Consider the following 17,805-nt stretch of genomic DNA (forward strand, 5'->3'; position numbering starts at 1 on the left):
GTGTGTGTGTGTGTGTGTGTGTGTGTGTGTGTTTTTGAACTTGTAAATATTTGCGCATGTATGTTTGCACATGTAGCGATTAGAACACTTACACGTACTCCAACCCAATTGGCTACACACATCGACACACGTTAAACTAAAATTATATTTGCAAAACCCAAAACCTGGACCCGGATTCACAAAGCCCTTACGCAAATAGTTACGAACGTGTACATCTTGACTATCTTTGACGGCTTTGGTTACATATATTGAACAATTTACTAGCCTGAAAATTTCGCAATCAACATTTGCTACTGTTATAAACAGCCTCCTGGTGCTTCGGAGCTCATTAACTGTTCAATAATTGTAAACACAGCCGCCAATTTTGAGAAAAGATGGACAGGTTCGTAAAGGCTTGCGTAACTACTTCGTAAATCTGGCCCGAGGTCAATAATTTTGAGAAGTTAAACGAATATTTCTCTCTCTGGGTGCAGGGGCGACCGCTGCGACGGGCGGAGTGGGGGCCGCAGGCGACCAACACCACCCTGCGCCTCCACAACGTGACGGCCGACATGCGTGGCTTGTACACCTGCCTCGGTAGTAACCAGGAGGGTGACGGCCAGAGCAACGCTCTCAACCTCAACGTCCAGTGTGAGTGTTCATCCTCTTTTTCTCCTTTAATATATTATTAACATTATACATACATACATATATATATATATATATATATATATATATATATATATATATATATATATATATATATATATATATATATATATATATATATATTTTATTAAATATGACCAAAAAAGTAAGATTAATAATTCTAACACGAATTTTCTCAATCTTTCGTACATTATGCTTCACTGTTGGAGGTAAATCAAAAATCACTTCTCCAAAATTCATTTTTATTTCTAGTCTGACGCGACACGGGCGCGTTTCGTAAAACTTATTACATTTTCAAAGACTTCACAAATACACAACTGATTAGAACTTGCGTTTCCCTGATTTTATATCTACATTTGAGTGAGGTGGGAAGGGTGATGTGGCATTACATTTGACTAAGGTGGTTAGGATGATGTGGCATTAGAGGATATTAATAGGGTATTAAAAGTATCAACACAAGACAGAACACGAAACAATGGATATTGAATAGAAGTGTTTGTAGAAAGCCTATTGGTCCATATTTCTTGATGCTTCTATATTGGAGCGGAGTCTTGAGGTGGGTAGAATATAGTTGTGCAATAATTGGCTGTTGATTGCTGGTGTTGACTTCTTGATGTGTAGTGCCTCGCAAACGTCGAGCCGCCTGCTATCGCTGTATCTATCGATGATTTCTGTGTTGTTTACTAGGATTTCTCTGGCGATGGTTTGGTTATGGGAAGAGATTATATGTTCCTTAATGGAGCCCTGTTGTTTATGCATCGTTAAACGCCTAGAAAGAGATGTTGTTGTCTTGCCTATATACTGGGTTTTTTGGAGCTTACAGTCCCCAAGTGGGCATTTGAAGGCATAGACGACGTTAGTCTCTTTTAAAGCGTTCTGTTTCGTGTCTGGAGAGTTTCTCATGAGTAGGCTGGCCGTTTTTCTGGTTTTATAGTAAATCGTCAGTTGTATCCTCTGATTTTTGTCTGTAGGGATAACGTTTCTATTAACAATATCTTTCAGGACCCTTTCCTCTGTTTTATGAGCTGTGGAAAAGAAGTTCCTGTAAAATAGTCTAATAGGGGGTATAGGTGTTGTGTTAGTTGTCTCTTCGGAGGTTGCATGGCTTTTCACTTTCCTTCTTATGATGTCTTCGATGAAACCATTGGAGAAGCCGTTATTGACTAGAACCTGCCTTACCCTACAGAGTTCTTCGTCGACTTGCTTCCATTCTGAGCTGTGGCTGAGAGCACGGTCGACGTATGCGTTAACAACACTCCTCTTGTACCTGTCAGGGCAGTCGCTGTTGGCATTTAGGCACATTCCTATGATTGTTTCCTTTGTGTAGACTGCAGTGTGGAAACCTCCGCCCTTTTCCATGACTGTTACATCTAGAAAAGGCAGCTTCCCATCCTTTTCCGTCTCGTAAGTGAAACGCAGCACGGAACTCTGCTCAAATGCCTCCTTCAGCTCCTGCAGATGTCTGACATCAGGTACCTGTGTAAAAATGTCGTCAACATACCTGCAGTATATGGCCGGTTTCAAGTTCATGTCGACTAAGACTTTTTGCTCGATGGTACCCATGTAGAAGTTTGCAAACAGGACACCTAGGGGAGAACCCATAGCGACCCCATCTACTTGCTTATACATGTGCCCATCCGGGCTCAAGAAGGGTCCCTCTTTAGTACAAGCTTGGAGTAGTTTCCTCAGAATACTTTCTGGCATGTCAAGAGGAGTACAGGCTGGATCACGATACACTCTGTCGGCTATCATTCCGATTGTCTCGTCCACAGGTACGTTGGTAAACAGCGATTCTACGTCCAACGAGGCTCTTATCCCTGTGGCCCGTGCGCCCCGCAGTAAGTCCACAAATTCCTTTGGAGACTTCAGGCTGAAGGCGCAAGGAACATAAGGAGTCAGCAGGCCGTTGAGTCGCTTCGCCAATCTGTACGTGGGTGTGGGTATCTGGCTAATGATTGGCCGAAGTGGGTTTCCAGGCTTGTGCGTCTTGACATTTCCATACGCATATCCAGGTTTATATTCCCCAATGATCTTTGGCAGGTGGAGTCCGGATTTCTTGGCGTTCACAGTTTCGATCAGTTTGTTGACCTTTGCTTTTAATTCGGCTGTAGTGTCCTTCGTTACCCTTTGGAACTTAGTTTGGTCAGAGAGTATGATGTTCATTTTCGCCAGATATTCGTCTTTTTTAAGAATGACATATATTGGCGACTTGTCACCTCTCCTGACAACTGTCTCCTTGTTCTCACGAAGGCTTTTAGCTGCCGCTCTAAGCTCGGGGGACAGTATGGTGCTTCTGTAGTTGCCTCGATTCTTTCCTCCTTCTGCAATAAGTTCTGCTTGTAAGGTATCTTTGGTAGTGACCTTCTTTTGTGTCTCGAGGTCGAATATGTCGTCCAACAGAATTTCCAACTCCACTTTCCGGGCCATTTCACTCGGTCTGGACATAACATGACAGTTTATGCCCAGATTTAGGAGAGTGACTTGGTCCTCAGTGAGGTTAATTCCTGCAAGGTTCAGGAAGCCATCTCTTGGTCGTGGAATTGCCATAGGTCCTCCATATAATGTTGTTAGTTTCTTGATAATCCTTGTTTCAGTGCTGAGGTGATGTTGGTCTGTGAGGATGTCGAGGTGTTGTTCAATGCGGGTACGGATACTATGGTCGATGTTGCTATTTCTACACTCGTTTGTAGCATGAAGTAGTTGCGTTTTTTTGTCTTTGATTTCATTCTCTGCCTTGTATATCTGATCACGAATCAGATCCTGGCGATATTTTATCGTGAAGGCTTGATTCCTTGCTGCTGGGTCGTGCACTTTAACATTAGTATATTTTGGTAGCAGTCTTTCCTGTAGACATATTTTATTAAATATGACCGAAAAAGTAAGATTAATAATTCTAACACGAATTTTCTCAATCTTTCGTACATTATGCTTCACTGTTGGAGGTAAATCAAAAATCACTTCTCCAAAATTCATTTTTATTTCTAGTCTGACGCGACACGGGCGCGTTTCGTAAAACTTATTACATTTTCAAAGACTTCACAAATACACAACTGATTAGAACTTGCGTTTCCCTGATTTTATATCTACATTTGAGTGAGGTGGGAAGGGTGATGTGGCATTACATTTGACTAAGGTGGTTAGGATGATGTGGCATTAGAGGATATTAATAGGGTATTAAAAGTATCAACACAAGACAGAACACGAAACAATGGATATTGAATAGAAGTGTTTGTAGAAAGCCTATTGGTCCATATTTCTTGATGCTTCTATATTGGAGCGGAGTCTTGAGGTGGGTAGAATATAGTTGTGCAATAATTGGCTGTTGATTGCTGGTGTTGACTTCTTGATGTGTAGTGCCTCGCAAACGTTGAGCCGCCTGCTATCGCTGTATCTATCGATGATTTCTGTGTTGTTTACTAGGATTTCTCTGGCGATGGTTTGGTTATGGGAAGAGATTATATGTTCCTTAATGGAGCCCTGTTGTTTATGCATCGTTAAACGCCTAGAAAGAGATGTTGTTGTCTTGCCTATATACTGGGTTTTTTGGAGCTTACAGTCCCCAAGTGGGCATTTGAAGGCATAGACGACGTTAGTCTCTTTTAAAGCGTTCTGTTTCGTGTCTGGAGAGTTTCTCATGAGTAGGCTGGCCGTTTTTCTGGTTTTATAGTAAATCGTCAGTTGTATCCTCTGATTTTTGTCTGTAGGGATAACGTTTCTATTAACAATATCTTTCAGGACCCTTTCCTCTGTTTTATGAGCTGTGGAAAAGAAGTTCCTGTAAAATAGTCTAATAGGGGGTATAGGTGTTGTGTTAGTTGTCTCTTCGGAGGTTGCATGGCTTTTCACTTTCCTTCTTATGATGTCTTCGATGAAACCATTGGAGAAGCCGTTATTGACTAGAACCTGCCTTACCCTACAGAGTTCTTCGTCGACTTGCTTCCATTCTGAGCTGTGGCTGAGAGCACGGTCGACGTATGCGTTAACAACACTCCTCTTGTACCTGTCAGGGCAGTCGCTGTTGGCATTTAGGCACATTCCTATGTTTGTTTCCTTTGTGTAGACTGCAGTGTGGAAACCTCCGCCCTTTTCCATGACTGTTACATCTAGAAAAGGCAGCTTCCCATCCTTTTCCGTCTCGTAAGTGAAACGCAGCACGGAACTCTGCTCAAATGCCTCCTTCAGCTCCTGCAGATGTCTGACATCAGGTACCTGTGTAAAAATGTCGTCAACATACCTGCAGTATATGGCCGGTTTCAAGTTCATGTCGACTAAGACTTTTTGCTCGATGGTACCCATGTAGAAGTTTGCAAACAGGACACCTAGGGGAGAACCCATAGCGACCCCATCTACTTGCTTATACATGTGCCCATCCGGGCTCAAGAAGGGTGCCTCATTTTACAGGAACTTCTTTTCCACAGCTCATAAAACAGAGGAAAGGGTCCTGAAAGATATTGTTAATAGAAACGTTATCCCTACAGACAAAAATCAGAGGATACAACTGACGATTTACTATAAAACCAGAAAAACGGCCAGCCTACTCATGAGAAACTCTCCAGACACGAAACAGAACGCTTTAAAAGAGACTAACGTCGTCTATGCCTTCAAATGCCCACTTGGGGACTGTAAGCTCCAAAAAACCCAGTATATAGGCAAGACAACAACATCTCTTTCTAGGCGTTTAACGATGCATAAACAACAGGGCTCCATTAAGGAACATATAATCTCTTCCCATAACCAAACCATCGCCAGAGAAATCCTAGTAAACAACACAGAAATCATCGATAGATACAGCGATAGCAGGCGGCTCGACGTTTGCGAGGCACTACACATCAAGAAGTCAACACCAGCAATCAACAGCCAATTATTGCACAACTATATTCTACCCACCTCAAGACTCCGCTCCAATATAGAAGCATCAAGAAATATGGACCAATAGGCTTTCTACAAACACTTCTATTCAATATCCATTGTTTCGTGTTCTGTCTTGTGTTGATACTTTTAATACCCTATTAATATCCTCTAATGCCACATCATCCTAACCACCTTAGTCAAATGTAATGCCACATCACCCTTCCCACCTCACTCAAATGTAGATATAAAATCAGGGAAACGCAAGTTCTAATCAGTTGTGTATTTGTGAAGTCTTTGAAAATGTAATAAGTTTTACGAAACGCGCCCGTGTCGCGTCAGACTAGAAATAAAAATGAATTTTGGAGAAGTGATTTTTGATTTACCTCCAACAGTGAAGCATAATGTACGAAAGATTGAGAAAATTCGTGTTAGAATTATTAATCTTACTTTTTCGGTCATATTTAATAAAATATGTCTACAGGAAAGACTGCTACCAAAATATACTAATATATATATATATATATATATATATATGACAATGTCAGACCACGGAGGAAAAATGAAACAGGAATTTTTCTAAGTACTTTCGTATATTAAATGCATCTTCAGAAGGTCTGAAGATCTGACCTTCTGAAGATGTATTTAATATACGAAAGTACTTAAGGAAATTCCTGTTTCATTTTTCCTCCGTGGTCTGACATTGTCACATTCTTAATCACGTGTTTATTTTCGTGATATACACACACACACACACACATATATATATATATATATATATATATATATATATATATATATATATATATATATATATTAGTATATTTTGGTAGCAGTCTTTCTTGTAAACATATATTATTAAATATGAACGAAAAAGTAATATTAATATTAATAATTCTAACACGAATTTTCTCAATATTTCTTATGTTTCTTTTCATTGTCGATGGTAATTGAAAAATCAGTTCTCCAAAATTAATTTTTATTTCTAATCTGACGCGACACTTGAACGCGTTTCGTAATAACTTATTACATTTTCAAAGACTTTAGTTTACACACACACACAACTATAACCTGCAAACACTAAACAGAGTCCTACTATGCTATAATTTAAATGGCTTTAATTTTATATACCTGCATTTGGGTGAGGTGATATGTTACAACAGTTTTGGATGAGGTGAAAACACAAGACAGAACACGAAACAATGGGTATGATATTGGGTACGTTTTAAAGGGAAGAATGGAAGTAACTGAAAAGGGCTTATTGGCCCATATTTCTTGATGCTTCTATATTGGTGCGAAGTCTTGAAGTGGGTAGAATATAGTCGTGCATTAATTGACTATTGATTGCTGGTGTTGACTTTTTGATGTGTAGTGCCTCGCAGGTATCAAGCCGCCTGCTATCGCTGTATCTATCGATTATTTATGTGTTGTTTGTTAAGACTTCTCTGGTGATGGTCTGGTTGTGGGAAGAGATTATATGTTTCTTAATGGAGCCCTGTTGCTTATGCATCGTTAATCGCCTGGAAAGAGATGTTGTTGTCTTGCCTATATACTGAGTTCTTTGAGGCTTACAGTCCCCAGGTGGGCATTTGAAGGCATAGACGACATTGGTCTCTTTTAAAGCGTTCTGCTTTGTGTCTGGGGAGTTTCTCATGAGTAGGTTGGCCGTTTTTTTGGTTTTATTGTAAATCGTCAATTGTATCTTCTGATATTTATCTGTAGGGATAACGTTCCTATTAACAATATCTTTCAGGACCCTTTCCTCCGTTTTATGAGCTGTGGAAAAGAAGTTCCTGTAAAATAGTCTAATAGGGGGTACAGGTGTTGTGTTAGTTGTCTCTTCAGAGGTTGCATGGCGTTTCACTTTCCTTCTTATGAGGTCTTCAACGAAACCATTGGAGAAGCCGTTGTTGACTAGGACCTGCCTTACCCTACAGAGTTCTTCACCGACTTGCTTCCATCTTGAGTTGTGGCTGAGAGCACGGTCGACATAAGCGTTAACAACACTCCTCTTGTACCTGTCTGGGCAGTCACTGTTGGCAATGAGGCACATTCCTCTTTTTGTTTCCTTAGTGTAGACTGCAGTGTGGAAACCTCCGCTCCTTTCCATGACTGTTACATCTAGAAAGGGCAGCTTCCCATCCTTCTCCATCTCGTAAGTAAAATGCAACACAGAATTCCGCTCACATGCCTCCTTCAGCTCCTGCAGATGTCTAACATCAGGTACCTGTGTAAAAATGTCGTCAACATACCTGCAGCATATGGCCGGTTATAAGTTCATGTTGACTAAGACCTTTTGTTAGATGGTACCCATGTAGAAGTTTGCAAACAGGACACCTAGGGGAGAACCCATGGCGACCCCATCTACTTGCTTATACATGTGCCCATCCGGGCTCAAGAAGGGTGCCTCTTTAATACAAGCTTGGAGTAGTTTCCTTAGAATGTTTTCTGGTATGTCAAGAGGAGTGCAGGCCGGACCACGATACACTCTGTCGGCTATCATCCCGATTGTTTCATCCACAGGTACATTGGTAAACAGCGATTCTACGTCCAACGAGGCTCTTATCCCTGTTGCCCGTGTTCTCCGCAGTAAGTCAACAAATTCCTTTGGGGACTTCAGGCTGAAGGTTCAAGGAACAAAAGGAGTCAGCAAGCCGTTGAGTCGCTTCGCCTGTCTGTACGTGGGTGTGGGTATCTGGCTGATGATTGGCCGAAGTGGGTTTCCAGGCTTGTGTGTCTTGACATTTCCATACGCGTATCCAGGTTTGTATTCCCCAATGATCTTTGGCAGGTGGAGTCTGGATTTCTTGGCGGTCACAGTTTCGATATATTTGTTGACCTTTGCTTTCAATTCGGCTGTAGTGTCCTTCATTACCCTTTGGAATTTAGTTTGGTCAGAGAGTATGAGGTTTATTTTCGCCAGATATTCGTCTTTTTTAAGAATGACATATATTGGCAACTTGTCACATCTCCTTGTTCTCACGAAGGCTCTTAGCTGCCGCTTTGAGCTCGGGGGACAGTATGGTGCTTCTGTAGTTGCCTCGATTCTTTCCTCCTTCTGCAATAAGTTCTCCTTGTAAGGTGTCTTTGGTGGTGACCTTTTTTTGTGTCTCGTGGTCGAATATGTCGTCCAACAGGATTTCCAACTCCACTTTCCGGGCCATCTCACTCGGTCTGGACATAACGTGACAGTTTATACCCAGATTTAGGAGAGTGACTTGGTCCTCAGTGAGGTTGATTCCAGCAAGGTCCAGGAAGCCATCTCTTGGTCGTGGAATTGCCATAGGTCCTCCATATAATGTTGTTAGTTTCTTGATAATCCTTGTTTCAGTGCTGAGGTGATGTCGGTCTGTGAGGATGTCGAGGTGTTGCTCGATACGAGTACGGAAGTTTTCGTCGATGTTGCTGTTTCTCCATTGGTTTGTAGCATGAAGTAGTTGCATTTTGTTGTCTTTGATTTCATTTTCAGCTTTGTGTATCTGATTTCGAATCAGATCTTGGCGATATTTTATCGCGAAAGCTAGATTCCTTGCTGCTGGGTCGGGCGTTTTAATATCAGTATATTTTGGTAGCAGTCTTTCTTGTAAACATATATTATTAAATATGTCCAAAAGAGTAAGATTAATAATTCTAACACGAATTTTCTCAATATTTCTTATGTTTCTTTTCACTGTCGATGATAATTGAAAAATCAATTATCCAAAATTAATTTTTATTTCTAGTCTGACTCGACACTTGAACGCGTTTCGTAATAACTTATTACATTTTCAAAGACTTTAGTTTACACACACACAACTATAACCTGTAAACACTAAACAGAGTCCTACTGTGCAATAATTTATATGGCTTTCATTTTATATCCCTGCATTTGGGTGAGGTGATATGTTACAACAGTTTTGGATGAGGTGAAAACACATGACAGAACACGAAACAATGGGTATGATATTGGGTAAGTTTTAAAGGAAAGAATGGAAGTAACTGCAAAGGGCCTATTGGCCCATATTTCTTGATTTTTCTATATTGGTGCGGAGTCTTGAAGTGGGTCCATTAAGAAGTCCACTAAGGAACATATAATCTCTTCCCACAACCAGACCATCACCAGAGAATTCTTAACTAAAAACACAGAAATCATCGACAGATACAGCGATAGCAGGCGGCTAGATATCTGCGAGGCACTACACATCAAAAAGTCAACACCAGCAATCAACAGCCAATTAATGCACAGCTATATTCCACCCACTTCAATACTCCGCACCAATATAGAAGCATCAAGAAATATGGGCTAATAGGCCCTTTGTAGTTACTTCTATTCTTCCCTTTAAAACTTACCCAGTATCATACGACACATGGAGGGTGTCGACACATGGGCGTCGACACAAGGAGGGTGTCGACACATGGAGGGCGTCGACACATGGGATCGTCGACACATGGAGGGTGTCGACACATGAAGCGGCGACGACACATGGAGGGCGTCGACACATGGAGGGTGTCGACACATGGAGGACGTCGACACATGGAGGGGTGTCGACACACAGAGGGCGTCGACACATGGAGGAGTGTCGACACATGGAGGGCGTTGACACATGGAGGGCGTCGACACATGTAGGGCGTCGACACATGGAGGATGTCGACACATAGAGGGCGTCAACATATAGAGGGGTTCGACACAGGGAGAGGTGTCTACACATGTAGGGCATCGACACATGGAGGGCGTCGAAATATAGAGTGCGTTGACACATGGAGAACGTCTACACATAGAAGGCGTCGACACATGGAGGGTGTCGACACATAGAGAACGTCGACACATAGAGGGCGTGGACACATCGAGAGGTGTCGACACATGGAGAGGGTCGGCACATGGAGGGTGTCGACACATATAGGGGTATCGACACATGGAGAGCGTCAACACATGGAGGGTGTCGACACATGGAGGGTGTCAACGCCCTTCATGTGTCGACGCATGGAGGGTGTCGACACATGGAGGGCGTCAACACATGGAGGGGGTCGGCATATGGAGGGCGTCGACACATGGAGGACGTCGACACATAGAGGACGTCGACACATGGAAAACGTCGACACATTGAGGGCGTCGACACACGTAGGTGTGTCGACACATGGAGGGCGTCGACGCATGGAGGGTGTCGACACATGGATTGTGTCGACACATTGAGGGCGTTGACACACGGAGGGCGTCGACACATGTAGGGTGTCGACACATGGAGAGAGTCGACACTTAGAGGGCGTTGACAGATGGAGAGCGTCGACAGATGGAGGACATCAACACCTCGAGGACGTCGACACATGGATGGTGTCGACACATGGATGGTGTCGACACATGGAGAGCATCGACACATAGAGGTCGTCGACACATGGAGGGCGTCGACACATGGAGGGCGTCGACACATGGAGGGCGTCGACACATGGAGGGCGTTTGAAACATGGAGGGGTGTCGACACATGGTGAGCGTCGACACATGAAGGATGTTGACACATGGAGAGCGTCGACATATGGAGGAATGTCGGCACATTGAGAGCGTCGACACATGGAAGGTGTCGACATATGGAGGGCTCGACACATGGATGGTGTCGACACATGGAAGGCGTCGACACATGTAGGGCGTCGACACGTAGAGGACGTCGACACATGGAGAACGTCGACACATGGAAGACCTCGACATATGGATGGCGTCTTAACATGGGGAGCGTCGAAACATGGAGGGCGTCGACACATGGAGGGCGTCGAAACATGGAGGACGTTGACACATAGAGGGCGTCGACACATGGAGGGTGTCGACACAAGGAGGGCGTGGACGCAAGGAGGGCGTCGATACGTAGAGGGCGTCGACACATGAAGGGCGACGATACAAGGAGGCCGTCGACACATGAAGGGCGTCGACACATGGAGGACGTCGACACATGGAGGGTGTCGACAGATGGAGGGCGTCGACACATAGAGGGCGTCGACACACGTAGGGTGACGATACATGGCGGGCGTCGACACATAGAGGACGTCGACACATTGAGGACGTCGACACATGAATGGTGTCGACACATGGAGGGTATCGACACATGGAGGGCATCAACACATGGAGGGCGTCGTCACATGAAGAGCGTCGACACATGGAGGGTGTAGACACATGGAGGGTGTAGACACATGGAGGGGTATCGACACATGGAGGGCGTCGAAACATGGAGGGTGTCGACACATAGAGGGCGTCGACACATGGAGGGCGTCGACACATGGAGGGCGTTGACACATGGAGGGCGTTGACACATGGAGGGTGTCGAAACATGGAGGGTGTCGACACATAGAGGGCGTCGACACATGGAGGGCGTCGACACATGGAGGGTGTCGACACATAGAGGGCGTCAACATATAGAGGGGTTCGACACAGGGAGAGGTGTTTACACATGTAGGGCGTCGACACATGGAGGACGGCGACACATGGATAGTGTCGACACATGGAGGGCATCGACACAAAGAGGGCGTCGAGATATAGAGTGCGTTGACACATGGAGGGCACCGACACATGGAGAACGTCGACACATAGAGGGCGTGGACACATCGAGGGGTGTCGACACATGGAGAGGGTCGACACATGGAGGGTGTCGACACATAGAGGGCGTCGACACATGGAGGGGTGTCGACACATGGAGAGCGTCAACACATGGAGGGTGTCGACACATAGAGGGCGTCGACACATGGAGGGTGTCGACACATAGAGGGCGTCGACACATGGAGGGGTGTCGACACATGGAGAGCGTCAACACATGGAGGGTGTCGACAAATGGAGGGTGTCAACGCCCTTCATGTGTCGACGCATGGAGGGTGTCGACACATGGAGGGCGTCGACACATGGAGGGCGTCGGCATATGGAAGGCGTCGACACATGGAGGGCGTCGACACATAGAGGACGTCGACACATGGAGAACGTCGACACATTGAGGGCGTCGACACACGTAGGTGTGTCGACACATGGAGGGCGTCGACGCATGGAGGGTGTCGACACATGGAGAGAGTCGACACATAGAGGGCGTTGACACATGGAGAGCGTCGACACATGGAGGACATCAACACCTCGAGGACGTCGACACATGGATGGTGTCGACACATGGAGAGCATCAACACATGGAGGTCGTCGACACATGGAGGGCGTCGACACATGGAGGGCATCGAAACATGGTGGGGTGTCGATACATGGTGAGCGTCGACACATGGAGGATGTTGACACATGGAGAGCGTCGACATATGGAGGAATGTCGACACATTGAGAGCGTCGACACATGGAAGGTGTCGACATATGGAGGGCTCGACACATGGATGGTGTCGACACATGGATGGCGTCGACACATGTAGGGCGTCGACACGTAGAGGACGTCGACACATTCAGAACGTCGACACATGGAGGACCTCGACATATGGATGGCGTCTTCACATGGGGAGCGTCGAAACATGGAGGGCGTCGACACATGGAGGATGTTGACACATAAAGGGCGTCGACACATGGAGAGGTGTCGACACATGGAGGGCGTCGACACATGGAGGGTGTCGACACATAGAGGGTGTCGACACATGAAGGGCGTCGACACATGGTGGGTGTCGACACATGGAAGGTGTCGACACATGGAGGGCGTCGACACATGGAGGGCGTCGACACATGGAGGGTGTCGACACATGGAGGGTGTCGACACATGGAGGGCGTCGACACATGGAGAGGTGTCGACACATGGAGGGCGTCGACACATGGAGGGTGTCGACACATAGAGGGTGTCGACACATGAAGGGCGTCGACACATGGAGGGTGTCGACACATGGAGGGCGTCGACCAATGGAGGGCGTCGACACATAGAGGGCGTCGACACATGGAGGGCGTCGACACATGGAGGGTGTCGACATATGGAGGGCATAGACACATGGAGGGTATCGACACATTCAGGACGTCGACACATGGAGGACATTGACACATAGAGGGCGTCGACACATGGAGGGGTGTCGGCACATGGTGCGCGTCGACATATGGAGGGATGTCGACACATAGAGAGCGTCGACGCATGGTAGGTGTGGATCCATGGAGGGCGTCGACACATGGAGGACGTCGACACATGGAGAGCGTCAACACATGGAGGACGTCGACACATGGAGGAGGTCGACATATGGAGGGCGTCGACACATGGAGAGCGTCGAAACATGGAGGGCGTCGACACATGGAGGACGTCGACACATGGGGGGCGTCGACACATGGAGGACGTCGACACATAGAGGGCTTCGACACATGGAGAGGTGTCGACACATGGAGGGCGTCGACACATGGAGGGTGTCGACATATGGAGGGCGTCGGCACATGGAGGGGGTCGACACATAGAGGACGTCGACACATGGATGACGTCGACACATGGAGAGGTGTCGACATATAGAGGGCGTCGACACATGAAGAGCGTCGAAACATGGAGGGCGTCGACACATGGAGTCAACGCCCTTCATGTGTCGACGCATGGAGGGTGTCGACACATGGAGGGCGTCGACACATGGAGGGCGTCGGCATATGGAAGGCGTCGACACATGGAGGGCGTCGACACATAGAGGACGTCGACACATGGAGAACGTCGACACATTGAGGGCGTCGACACACGTAGGTGTGTCGACACATGGAGGGCGAAGACGCATGGAGGGTGTCGACACATGGAGGGCGTCGTCACATTGAGGGCGTTGACACACGGAGGGCGTCGACACATGTAGGGTGTCGACACATGGAGAGAGTCGACACATAGAGGGCGTTGACACATGGAGAGCGTCGACACATGGAAGACATCAACACCTCGAGGACGTCGACACATGGATGGTGTCGACACATGGAGAGCATCGACACATGGAGGTCGTCGACACATGGAGGGCGTCGACACATGGAGGGCATCGAAACATGGAGGGTATCGACACGTTCAGGACGTCGACACATAGAGGGCGTTTGAAACATGGAGGGGTGTCGATACATGGTGAGCGTCGACACATGGAGGATGTTGACACATGGAGAGCGTCGACATATGGAGGAATGTCGACACATTGAGAGCGTCGACACATGGAAGGTGTCGACATATGGAGGGCTCGACACATGGATGGTGTCGACACATGGATGGCGTCGACACATGTAGGGCGTCGACACGTAAAGGACGTCGACACATTCAGAACGTCGACACATGGAGGACCTCGACATATGGATGGCGTCTTCACATGGGGAGCGTCGAAACATGGAGGGCGTCGACACATGGAGGATGTTGACACATAAAGGGCGTTGACACATGGAGAGGTGTCGACACATGGAGGGCGTCGACACATGGAGGGTGTCGACACATAGAGGGTGTCGACACATGAAGGGCGTCGACACATGGTGGGTGTCGACACATGGAAGGTGTCGACACATGGAGGGCGTCGACACATGGAGGGCGTCGACACATGGAGGGTGTCGACACATGGAGGGTGTCGACACATGGAGGGCGTCGACACATGGAGAGGTGTTGACACATGGAGGGCGTCGACACATGGAGGGTGTCGACACATAGAGGGTGTCGACACATGAAGGGCGTCGACACATGGAGGGTGTCGACACATGGAGGGCGTCGACCAATGGAGGGCGTCGACACATAGAGGGCGTCGACACATGGAGGGCGTCGACACATGGAGGGTGTCGACATATGGAGGGCATAGACACATGGAGGGTATCGACACATTCAGGACGTCGACACATGGAGGACATTGACACATAGAGGGCGTCGACACATGGAGGGGTGTCGGCACATGGTGCGCGTCGACATATCGAGGGATGTCGACACATAGAGAGCGTCGACGCATGGTAGGTGTGGATCCATGGAGGGCGTCGACACATGGAGGACGTCGACACATGGAGAGCGTCAACACATGGAGGACGTCGACACATGGAGGAGGTCGACATATGGAGGGCGTCGACACATGGAGAGCGTCGAAACATGGAGGGCGTCGACACATGGAGGACGTCGACACATGGGGGGCGTCGACACATGGAGGACGTCGACACATAGAGGGCTTCGACACATGGAGAGGTGTCGACACATGGAGGGCGTCGACACATGGAGGGTGTCGACATATGGAGGGCGTCGGCACATGGAGGGGGTCGACACATAGAGGACGTCGACACATGGATGACGTCGACACATGGAGAGGTGTCGACATATGGAGGGCGTCGACACATGAAGAGCGTCAAAACATGGAGGGCGTCGACACATGGAGTCAACGCCCTTCATGTGTCGACGCATGGAGGGTGTCGACACATGGAGGGCGTCGACACATGGAGGGCGTCGGCATATGGAAGGCGTCGACACATGGAGGGCGTCGACACATAGAGGACGTCGACACATAGAGAACGTCGACACATTGAGGGCGTCGACACACGTAGGTGTGTCGACACATGGAGGGCGTCGACGCATGGAGGGTGTCGACACATGGAGGGCGTCGTCACATTGAGGGCGTTGACACACGGAGGGCGTCGACACATGTAGGGTGTCGACACATGGAGAGAGTCGACACATAGAGGGCGTTGACACATGGAGAGCGTCGACACATGGAGGACATCAACACCTCGAGGACGTCGACACATGGATGGTGTCGACACATGGAGAGCATCGACACATGGAGGTCGTCGACACATGGAGGGCGTCGACACATGGAGGGCATCGAAACATGGAGGGTATCGACACGTTCAGGACGTCGACACATAGAGGGCGTTTGAAACATGGAGGGGTGTCGATACATGGTGAGCGTCGACACATGGAGGATGTTGACACATGGAGAGCGTCGACATATGGAGGAATACCGACACATTGAGAGCGTCGACACATGGAAGGTGTCGACATATGGAGGGCTCGACACATGGATGGTGTCGACACATGGATGGCGTCGACACATGTAGGGCGTCGACACGTAGAGGACGTCGACACATTCAGAACGTCGACACATGGAGGACCTCGACATATGGATGGCGTCTTCACATGGGGAGCGTCGAAACATGGAGGGCGTCGACACATGGAGGATGTTGACACATAAAGGGCGTTGACACATGGAGAGGTGTCGACACATGGAGGGCGTCGACACATGGAGGGTGTCGACACATAGAGGGTGTCGACACATGAAGGGCGTCGACACATGGTGGGTGTCGACACATGGAAGGTGTCGACACATGAAGGGCGTCGACACATGGAGGGCGTCGACACATGGAGGGTGTCGACACATGGAGGGTGTCGACACATGGAGGGCGTCGACACATGGAGAGGTGTCGACACATGGAGGGCGTCGACACATGGAGGGTGTCGACACATAGAGGGTGTCGACACATGAAGGGCGTCGACACATGGAGGGTGTCGACACATGGAGGGCGTCGACCAATGGAGGGCGTCGACACATAGAGGGCGTCGACACATAGAGGGCGTCGACACATGGAGGGGTGTCGGCACATGGTGCGCGTCGACATATGGAGGGATGTCGACACATAGAGAGCGTCGACGCATGGTAGGTGTGGATCCATGGAGGGCGTCGACACATGGAGGACGTCGACACATGGAGAGCGTCAACACATGGAGGACGTCGACACATGGAGGAGGTCGACATATGGAGGGCGTCGACACATGGAGAGCGTCGAAACATGGAGGGCGTCGACACATGGAGGACGTCGACACATGGGGGGCGTCGACACATGGAGGACGTCGACACATAGAGGGCTTCGACACATGGAGAGGTGTCGACACATGGAGGGCGTCGACACATGGAGGGTGTCGACATATGGAGGGCGTCGGCACATGGAGGGGGTCGACACATAGAGGACGTCGACACATGGATGACGTCGACACATGGAGAGGTGTCGACATATGGAGGGCGTCGACACATGGAGTCAACGCCCTTCATGTGTCGACGCATGGAGGGTGTCGACACATGGAGGGCGTCGACACATGGAGGGCGTCGGCATATGGAAGGCGTCGACACATGGAGGGCGTCGACACATAGAGGACGTCGACACATGGAGAACGTCGACACATTGAGGGCGTCGACACACGTAGGTGTGTCGACACATGGAGGGCGTCGACGCATGGAGGGTGTCGACACATGGAGGGCGTCGTCACATTGAGGGCGTTGACACACGGAGGGCGTCGACACATGTAGGGTGTCGTGTCGTGACGCTGAACCCCGGTTCATTCCGAACACAGCAATTCCACAACACATAACACCTTGCCTCAGCAACCGTTACTACCACCGTGTACTCCTACACACACCAGACCCTTGAGGCGTACC

At 48.2% G+C, this 17,805-nt stretch overlaps 2 protein-coding genes across 2 annotated transcripts; both read right to left on the bottom strand.

Moving 5' to 3' along the window:
- Window positions 1-9,814: 9,814 nt before the first annotated feature.
- LOC138358983 (keratin-associated protein 10-10-like) lies at window positions 9,815-10,390 on the bottom strand. The gene has a single exon (XM_069317472.1). The coding sequence runs from the start codon at window positions 10,388-10,390 to the stop codon at window positions 9,815-9,817; it is 576 nt and encodes a 191-aa protein (XP_069173573.1).
- A 1,869-nt stretch (window positions 10,391-12,259) lies between these two features.
- LOC138358984 (keratin-associated protein 10-4-like) lies at window positions 12,260-13,036 on the bottom strand. The gene has a single exon (XM_069317473.1). The coding sequence runs from the start codon at window positions 13,034-13,036 to the stop codon at window positions 12,260-12,262; it is 777 nt and encodes a 258-aa protein (XP_069173574.1).
- Window positions 13,037-17,805: the final 4,769 nt, after the last annotated feature.

This window comes from Procambarus clarkii, chromosome 88 (assembly GCF_040958095.1).
Source record: "Procambarus clarkii isolate CNS0578487 chromosome 88, FALCON_Pclarkii_2.0, whole genome shotgun sequence".
Taxonomy (NCBI): Eukaryota; Metazoa; Arthropoda; class Malacostraca; order Decapoda; family Cambaridae; genus Procambarus; species Procambarus clarkii.

Coding starts and splice junctions, on each gene's coding strand:
- LOC138358983 (XM_069317472.1), bottom strand. CDS start 10,390: ATGTGTCGATACCCCTATATGTGTCGACACCCTCCATGTGCCGACCCT.
- LOC138358984 (XM_069317473.1), bottom strand. CDS start 13,036: ATGTGTCGACGCCCTCCATGTGTCGACACCTCTCCATGTGTCGACGCC.